At 36.0% G+C, this 9564-nt stretch overlaps 1 protein-coding gene across 2 annotated transcripts in view; it reads right to left on the minus strand.

The window, feature by feature from the left end:
- LOC106467832 (discoidin domain-containing receptor 2-like) overlaps positions 1-9278 on the minus strand; it is a 64733-nt gene extending 55455 nt beyond the window's left edge. For both annotated transcript variants that reach the window (XM_022396830.1, XM_022396823.1), the window contains exons 1-2: positions 9178-9278; positions 663-894 (exon numbers count right to left, since the gene is read on the minus strand). In XM_022396830.1, coding sequence (XP_022252538.1) covers positions 663-894; positions 9178-9257 — 312 coding nt within the window. In that variant the 5' untranslated portion in view covers positions 9258-9278. The remainder of the gene's footprint in view (positions 1-662; positions 895-9177) is intronic.
- Between the last annotated feature and the right edge of the window lie 286 nt (positions 9279-9564).

Consider the following 9564-nt stretch of genomic DNA (forward strand, 5'->3'; position numbering starts at 1 on the left):
GCGCAGATAGCCCTCGTGTAGCTTTGCGCGAAATTCCAAAACAAACAAACAAACATATGTAATAAATATACCGGTTATCAACATTTGATACCCTATGATAATACAGCATAGCAACACTCACTCTGTTCTAATAATAATGGCCAGTTTTATGAGAATCTTTTTCATTTTACTATTTAGGAACTTTCAAAAACACTTTTGTAAGAATAATACTGTCTTTTAACAACGGAGAACAGTCTTTCACAATATACAACTTTTAAAGCGAGAAGTGTGAATAACAATAGTTTCAAACCAGTGAACGAAACGTTGTACCTGTTCAAAAACTAAATATTTCTTATTGTAAAAGCTGTAAATTGTAATAAAATATAATAACAACAGTGATTGTTTAGTCTTTGCTCGGGTTCATTAGGGTGTCTACCTTTTTATAAAGCCGTAAGGTGAAACGTGGGAATACAGAATTTGTATTGGACACTGGCTATTGCTCTTCATTAAACAATGTCTCGTGTTTACACTTACATTAAAAATCACGTAGCTATCCCGTATATCTTACCTAACCAAATAACAAAGAACAAGCAGCAGTCGAACAAGTTTACTTTCTTTTAATATCGGATGGTTTAGTAAACTAATTGAACGTTTTATCCTGTACATGGATAAGCGATCCTTACCTCGTGTCCTGTTCTATTGATATAGCGAATCCAGTCATGCACTCCTGGTCTCCAGTACTCCAACTTATACTGCTCAGCATATTCCTGACCCTGACCGTTACCGAATCGACCCTGAGTAGCTACTTGGGTGATCACGTGCAGACTGTGCAAGTTGATCTCGAGGTATTCATATGTATCTTTGTCAATTTGGCGGGATGGACACCAAGCACCACTGTTCACCTCCTGTTCTAGCCTTTGAAAACAAAGTTCAGAGGTCATCATCTAGTTCCGTATGATATTTTGCTAAAATATTGGTATAATAACAAGCTTACATCCTAAGAAATTCATTTATGCTCTAAAGTTATAAAATTGAATTTTTATACGCCATATAAAATATTTTCATTTTTATCAAGTGCCCTAAAAATGTAAACTTGTTAACTTATTGATGACTATTTGTAGAATAAAGTTAAGCCTAAATACTTTGATTTAATAAAGACTAGATATCTTGCTTTCAATAAACGATGTTAACTATTAATTGTCGTGAAATAATTCAGTTTTAATCTGTTATTTGATGCTAAAAAGGAAAGGTTTAACACACCCGAGAGACCAACTTAGGTTTTAGATATAACAATGGAAGATGAAAATCGTTCATAAGTATCATTAGCTAAATGTAATAATGTTGTAGTTAAGAGTTCAGAGATGACTCGGTGTTGTAAGAAAACGAAGAAAGTGCAGTCACTTAAAGCTTTTACTAATTGATATTCGGCATTAAGATAAAACCATGGACAAATATGTAAAGTAAAAATGTCATTAAACAACTGAAGTCTGAAAATAAAGAAGTTTCCACACAAGATATAAGCATCTCTTTAAACTTTGAATTTCAATTATCCGTAAAAAGCATTTATCTATTCTTGAATAACTTAACGATTCAAACAACCCACTATTGGTCTTGCTCATGACGTCGGATAAATTTCAAAACTTAATTTTTCTAATATATCATAATACAAAAATCTCTGAACCAGTCACTAAGCAAACTGATTAAAATAGTCATTTGTATTAGAACTAAATGTAAATGCAATGTGTTATAACTTGGAAATGACTCTATTGTAAAGGATTTCAAACAATTGAATTATGTTTTATTGTGAATATGATTTATGAGAACAGATGTAGAAAACAGGGCTCAAATTCTATACACCAGTTAAGTCAGTGAATGCGCACTCATCTTCCTGTTTCTTAGCTTATATACGGACCACCGTTAAGTGAGCGTCCATAATTAAGCAGGGGAATGACACCTGGAAGAATTAATGACTAAGTAATAAAAATAGGATGACAAAGGAAGCGACTAATAACTCCATCGCGTCTTGGTAAAATGACAGTTTACAAATACCCTCGCTGTAAGGAAGAGATAATGGAATTTTAACAATATAAGGAAAACCATTATAGCGAATTTCTCTTCAGTGAATCACAAGAATATATACGGTCACTCCTCAGTTGTATCAGCAAAAGGTACTTGGTAACTTTAGTGCAATGAAAAATTAGCCAAGATAACGAGAGAGTGGAGAATACATTCGTACAATTCATTATCTAATGTACTATTAAACACTTTGGCTTTTGTTTAATCACGTAAAAAGCAGCAGGTGCTAGAAGGCGGACCCGTTGTTCCTAAAATTTATGTCTCGGTGGCTCCCTCTTTTGACTAATAATCCTGATTGACATCCGAGGGTTCTTGCGAACTTTGGTTCGTCCCACGTGGCCGATCTATCACCTGATGGCTACCATTCAACACTGTATGAGCGGATTAACATGTCTTAGTGAGATGGAGAAAAATAATGGTTGTATGTTTACACAGACGCTTCCTTCTAGTCGAATATCGCAATATTGATGATTCACAGCTTGCCTTGATAGTGAAGTATTGGACAAGAGAAAAGTGTCAGTATGTGACAAGACGCTTTGGTTTTTACCCCAATCTTCCGTTCTTACCACAAAGGGCTAAGAGTAGCTTTATTTGAGCGCACGAGCCTATCCTTCATTCTTTATACGAAACAAAAAAAAGTGGCAAGCAGTGTAATTCATCACTTTCAGCACAGTGTCCGTGTCTATGAACTTTCTTATAGTTCCGATAATAAGCTTGTCATCTCATTATTTGCCTTGACAACAAGGTCTGTTTGATTGCCTGACAACACAGCCGCATGGACGTGAGCCCATCTGACACATCCAGTCTCCGCAGTTTTTTTTATCTTCCTTTCATTAATTTTAAAGCTGAAGTAATTTCCGATGATAGTCCTAAAAAAATATAGATAAAAGATAAAACTTTTTAATAATTCCTACTGACAATTTTTGAGTAAACATTGCCACATTAAGGATTTTCGTATTTATTTATGTCGGGAAAAACTTAGTGAAGGTTATATACAGTCTTGGCCAAAATGTTTGCACGCTGTTCTATATGGATGTTATTATCTACATGCATCGAGTAGTTATTGAGTAAATGCCCGAATAGCAACAGAGAAGGTTGCGTATGATCGGATAAATATGTACGAGTTGTTATTATGGTCTGTATAAGTTGTTTTAGCATTTATTGGTCAAATTACACATACACACCTGTTTTGTATAAAAGGGTGTGCTTTTGGTATAATATTTTTCGAAACAGATCAACGCTTTGTACTTGGTGCAAAGTCATACCTCGCCAAAGGTTATAGGTCGTCAAATTGTTCGACTGTCCAGAATTGGTATGAAGCAAACGGACATTGCTAGAACAGTGGGGTACTCCCAGTGTACTGTATCCAGAATCCTGAAATGTCACCGGACTACATGAAAGGTTGTTCTCAGAAAGTCTACTGGTAGAAACCGAAAAACTACTGCCCGAGATGACCGTGTTTTGATCAGGTTAACACTTCAAGGTTGAAAGAAGTATTGCAACACCTTACGACAGGAATTGTATGAACACATTCATTCTAGGGTATCCAGAAGAACAGTGAATGGGACACCAGAAATCACCGCCGTCACCATGTTACTTGGGCAAGACACTAGTGACATGTCATCTTTCTAGATGAGTCCTGTTTCACCTTGTTAAAGCTGATTGTAGGATTCATGTTCATTGTTGGCCTGGAGAACAAATGAGGGTACTGCAAACAGGACGTGGTGCAGTACATGTTTGGGCAGCTTTTCATCATGGTGAAAAACTGCTCTTCATATCCTCCAGAGAAACTTCAATAGCACCTCCTATAGGCATCACATTTCTGCCATATGCTAGGACAAGGTTTGGCAATAACTTTGTGTTCCAGGATGACAATGCCACTATACACAGGATTGGAACGACCAGGAGGACGTTACAATATTGCCATTGTCAGGAACGTCTCCAGGTTGTAAACCAGCTACTGTAGCTGAGTTGCGGCGCCTTCTAGTAACAAGTTGGGATGAAATCACAGTTAATTACATTAATAACCTCATCGACAGCATGCCACGTCGCCTTGCGGAGGTTATTAGAGTACAAGGAGGACCAACCAAATACTAGATGTTAAATATGAACTGATATAAGGTTATAGACGCTATTTATAATAATTTGATGTTATATTTTATCATTTTATATGTTTTGGTAAGTTTTTGTTGTGATAGATGAAATGTTGAATAACACATCTTTCTATGGGTATCTGATAAAGTTGTATGCTGTTCTAATGAATCGTTCATGATGTCCACAGAACCTGTCTATTTATACAAATTACATATGTAGATATTTAATATAACATCAATAACCTCATCGACAGCATGTCACGTCGCCTTTCAGAGGTTAGTAGTGTACGAGGAGGACCAACCAAGTTCTGAATGTTTAATATGAACTGATATAAGGTTATAGACGCTATTTATAATAATTTGATGTTATATTTTGTCATTATATACGTTTTGGGTAAGGTTTTGTTGTGATAGATGAAATACAGAATAACGCATCTTTCTATGGGTATCTGATAAAGTTGTATGCTGTTCTAATGAATCGTTCATGATATCCATAGAACCTGTCTAATTACACAAATTACATATGTAGATATTTAGTATAACATGCATTTCTCAGATTGACAGCGCTAAGTGTATTTGTATTTCATCTTAATAGTGATGATCTTATTTGTTACAAAATATGCAAACATTTTAGCCAAGACTGTACAAACCTCTATATATATACTTTATTTATAATTTTAAATCTTAGATTTTGGGTATTTTATGTTTTAGTTAGAACGGTAAAGCCAAAGGCCACCGAAACTTTCTCTGTGTTGCGTATATTTTTACTGAAACTATTACTATTTTTATGTATTTTATCAATGCTAAAAAGCATGTTGAGATATAAAAAAAAACTTTAAAAACGTATGCTATTCTTCCAAAACTTTGAGCGTCGAAAAAAAACAACCAAACGTCACAAAACATCATGATGGAAAAATAAAGTTTGCGACTGAATATTAAGTTGAATTTTGACAACAGAAAAGCTTTCTTACAATATCGCGAGTTTTGCATTTATTACAAAACATTTTAAAACTTTGTTATTTATAGCTTCGATTATTTATGCATTTTAATGTTGATATTGTCATTTATGGTCTGTATTTCTAGCAATCTTCAGGTGTTTCAAAATGCAATAGATTAATTGGAAAAAATCAACAACCAATAAAACCCCACCTTCGTTATTCGTTGGCCAGGTGGTTAGGGCACTCGACTCGCAATCTGATGGTCGCGGGTTCGAATCCCCGTCCTATCAAACATGCTCGCCCTTTCAGCCGTGGGGGCGTTATAATGTGACGGTCAAACCCACTATTCATTAGTAAAAGAGTAGCCCAAGAGTTGGCAGTGGGTGGTGATGACTAGCTGCCTTCCCTCTAGTCTTTCACTGCTAAATTAGGGACGGCTAGCGCAGATAGCCCTCGTGTAGCTTTGTGCGAAATTCAAAACAAACAAACAATCGTTATTCGTTAAGACAGGAGCCGAAAGAAGTAAATTGAATTATTTGTAGTTTATTTAATTTGGTAGTTTTCCTTTCTGATACAATTCTTATTTTAAATCAACTAATAGGTCGCAGTAAAAGAGTAATTAAAAGTAAGCGTATGGGTGAGGAATTGTTACAATCTATGAAGAGTATTAAGAGATTTATCATTGCCAAGAACACGATTGTCGGCACATGCTATGTGTTAAGCTTGTCAAGAAATGCGAATAAACCTATCGGGCTAAAAGATTCAATAGAAAAAAAGTGCCACTTTTAGCGATTGCTGAAAGCTGATCCGTTTCAACTGGAATCCCCAAAAAACATTAAATGTAATATAAAGGAAAATAGACCGTTAACACAGCTGTGGCCATAGCCACAATTTATCATTGAACTAACAGCATCTTGAATCGAGTTACGAGGAATTTATTGTCTCAAATGCACATGGTTTACGCCAGAAAAACCTCATTACAAGAAGTTTCAATTGATGGGCCTCTAGCAAATCCTTTCAAGTCTTTCGGCACTCATCCCTGTCAACCTGAGGCTTTAATACCGCTGCGGTACTGGCGATGCTCGTGGGAGAGTGACACTCCAGCATGCAGATGCTCTCATCGTTCTCCCTGCAGGGCTCATTAAGCTCTGGGGATGAGCAAAAAGCGTTGGGTTATCGACACTTGGGCAGGACGTAATCGTACTTGTTGGATGACAAATACAAGAACGTGATCCGTCAAAGAATTTCTTGTGAGAAAAAGCACTCTTGTTCCTTGTTCCTGTACAGACTAAATGGTTTCCCACTTAAAATGAGAACAATACCGCTCATCAAAGATTTAACAAAGTCATTGAGATGAGCCACTGTCCTCTTCATATATGATAACTTATACTGGACTAGAAATAAGAAAAGCTTTGTGTAAGGCAGGGACGTTCTTGCTTAATGTAAAACAAAAAAATCTATTCTTTAGGAGTTTTTCTTTGTGGTAAAAACTTCTCTTCTTTTTGTAACTTATTTTCTTTCTTGCTCAATTTTCTCTATTGTTTCTTTCTTGTATGGCTCATTCGGATGACTTTGTCGGCTACGGCAAACGCTTGGTTTAATTATTTTGTTCTATTGTCTTATTTTATCAGAAGCTAAATTTATAACCGATAAAATAAGAAACCTAAAAATATTTTCCCTCGTAACAAATACTCTCGCAAGGTATTTTACGACTATACTTACGAGTAAAAGAAACAATGACAAAAATCCTTATCATTAGAACAGCGCTTACCAAATAAAAAAAAACTACATTCAAACACCATTATATCAATAGCTCAGATGTTCCCAATAAGTCAGATATTGCTAAGAAGATTCAGTCTAAAAATTATGCTATCTTGTGAGTTGTGAGATGAAAATAACCGTGGTTGCATATGTACAAATTCTATACTGATTTGTTCATCTCACCGTCAATTTTTTGTACTATACAGATGTAAAGAAAGTTTATGTATGTCAAACGGTGATTAACGTTATTACTATTACTAGTTTGTTCACATACTCCTGTGAGACATGTTTTTCGTTTTTAGGTGGCTGGAACTTCTCAAGTTTGTGGACACTTATTATGACAAGAAAATGTATCAGACTTGTAATACTGAAAGCGTACTACCGTTTATAATACTGTGATAATTCGTTGTAGCCCAGACTTTTGCATCAAAGAGCGACCAAACATAAATGATCCTAGTAACCTTTCATCACACTCTCATGAATATCATATCCTGAAGTTTCAACATAAAAGACTCTCTCTTTTTTTTTCAAGTCTTGAAACTAGTCTAGCTGATGTAATTTGATCAAAATACTTTCCTTATAAAACCTACTGTTTAGTGCGTAAGTTTAGTGCGTAAGTGTACTTTAATATTCTAATGCTATCCTGAAGTTTTCTTTTCCATTCATCCATAAAACGGGTGTTTATTTTTCTTTAAAAAAAAGCCCATTTCTCCTGTAGTTTTCCTGTGAGTTAACTTTCTGCTTTTTCACAGTTCAATTACTCTCTTTTATGCTTGCGAGGAGTACATAACAGCCCCACGGCGACCAGAGCAACAAAATCTGTTCAAGTACTTGCATTATCTCAGCCATCTTGCTCTAAGAAATCAGAACCAGTTTAGTTGGGTTTTGAACGCTTCTCATAGTTGAATTTGTTATCTAAAGTGAGCTCACATTTATTTTGTTTGTATAAAAATACATTAAATAACAATTACCTGCCAAACAATACTCTCCCATAAATACATTTACGCTCACTAAGGATACTGCTAATTATACACGAATGACTTTCAGTCACAAACGATTGTTAACTTTTTGTTATCCTTCTATTTATGTGAATCTTGCATACTAAGCCTTCCATACGCTCACTAAGGATACTGCTAATTATACACGAATGACTTTCAGTCACAAACGATTGTTAACTTTTTGTTATCCTTCTATTTATGTGAATCTTGCATACTAAGCCTTCCATACGCTCACTAAGGATACTGCTAATTACACATCAATGACTTTCTGTCACAAACGATTGTTAACTTTTTGTTATCATTTTATTCATGTGAATCTTGCATACTAAGCCTTCCATACTTTCGATACTAGTATGAAATACCTGCACTCCGCTGTGGGGTTCAAAGGCCCTTTCATATTTCACAAAGGCCCCAGTGTACCGATAAAGCTCCTCCATTATCCCCAATTACTAGTATAACTACTCCAAGTGGTGATCATACACGAAAAAAAGAAAGAATAGAAAACCAGTTAGGTTACACGTTCATAGTAGCTGAGCACGTATGCTAAGTTTGGTTCTGCTAACTTGTGAGAGGGGATATGATTACAGTTTCAACCATGGCGGACTCGGGACCGATAACACAAAATTCGATGCCAGATTCGTGTTCAGCAACCCTGAAAACCCTCTCTTAGACCTCCATAATTCCTTCATGGCCTTTCAAGTGCGTTTTAGCCCCCTTAGTGGCCCGGCATGGCCAGGTGGTTAAGGCACTCGACTCGCAATTTGAGGGTCGCGGGTTCGAATCCCTATCACACCAAACATGATCGCCCTTTTAGCTGTGGGGGCGTTATAATGTGACGGTCACTCCCACTATTCGTTGGTAAAAGAGTAGCCCAAGAGTTGGCGGTGGATGGTGATGACTAGCTGCCTTCCCTCTAGTCTTACACTGGTAAATTAGGGACGGCTAGCGCAGATAGCCCTCGTGTAGCTTTGCGTGAAATTCAAAAACAAACAAATAAAAACAAACCCCCTTAGTAGGGGACTACGCCGTATAAATAAAGATACCCCATGAGAAACCCCGAGTCTGCCTATCATTTGATCTTGTAGGAAGATTTAACTGGACATACCTACATATATACATATTACAAGTTAGATTAATATAGGATTTAATGAAGAGTATTAAATGCTTATTGTTTTTATTGTAATTTTAAAGACACTAATGATAATATCCCCCAGTGGCACAGCAGTAAACTTTAAGGCTCATAGCGCTAAAGTCCAGAGTTCGATTTCTGTAGAGGTCACAGCATAGAAAGCCTTTTGTGGTTATAAATACGTTAATTGGAGAGCCACCTACCGAGCTGTTCGAGGGCCTACAGCGTCATTGTACGATGAACTTGCTGTGATATCTTCATCTTTGATGTCCCCTGACTTCATTCCTAGGGCTGTTTTACAGGATTCTGTAAAACAAAATTGGTTCTTAATTATAAGGAATATTTATTATTTAAAAAATATCCAATAACTTCATTAATTTATTACAACAGCTATCCATAACTTACGAAAAGAGAACTGAAATTAAGGATGGCTAATTACTTTCACGAGGTTTGACGCTCTGAAACACAAGTGTCAGACTAATAACATGGATAAAATATATAGTGATAGCAGCCAATTTATGTAACAGGGTAGTTTTGCAGTTGATACTTGATCATTTTTGATTAATATCCATCGTATGTTACATAAAATT

The sequence above is a fragment of the Limulus polyphemus genome, unplaced genomic scaffold, assembly GCF_000517525.1.
Source record: "Limulus polyphemus unplaced genomic scaffold, Limulus_polyphemus-2.1.2 Scaffold83, whole genome shotgun sequence".
NCBI classification, from domain to species: domain Eukaryota; kingdom Metazoa; phylum Arthropoda; class Merostomata; order Xiphosura; family Limulidae; genus Limulus; species Limulus polyphemus.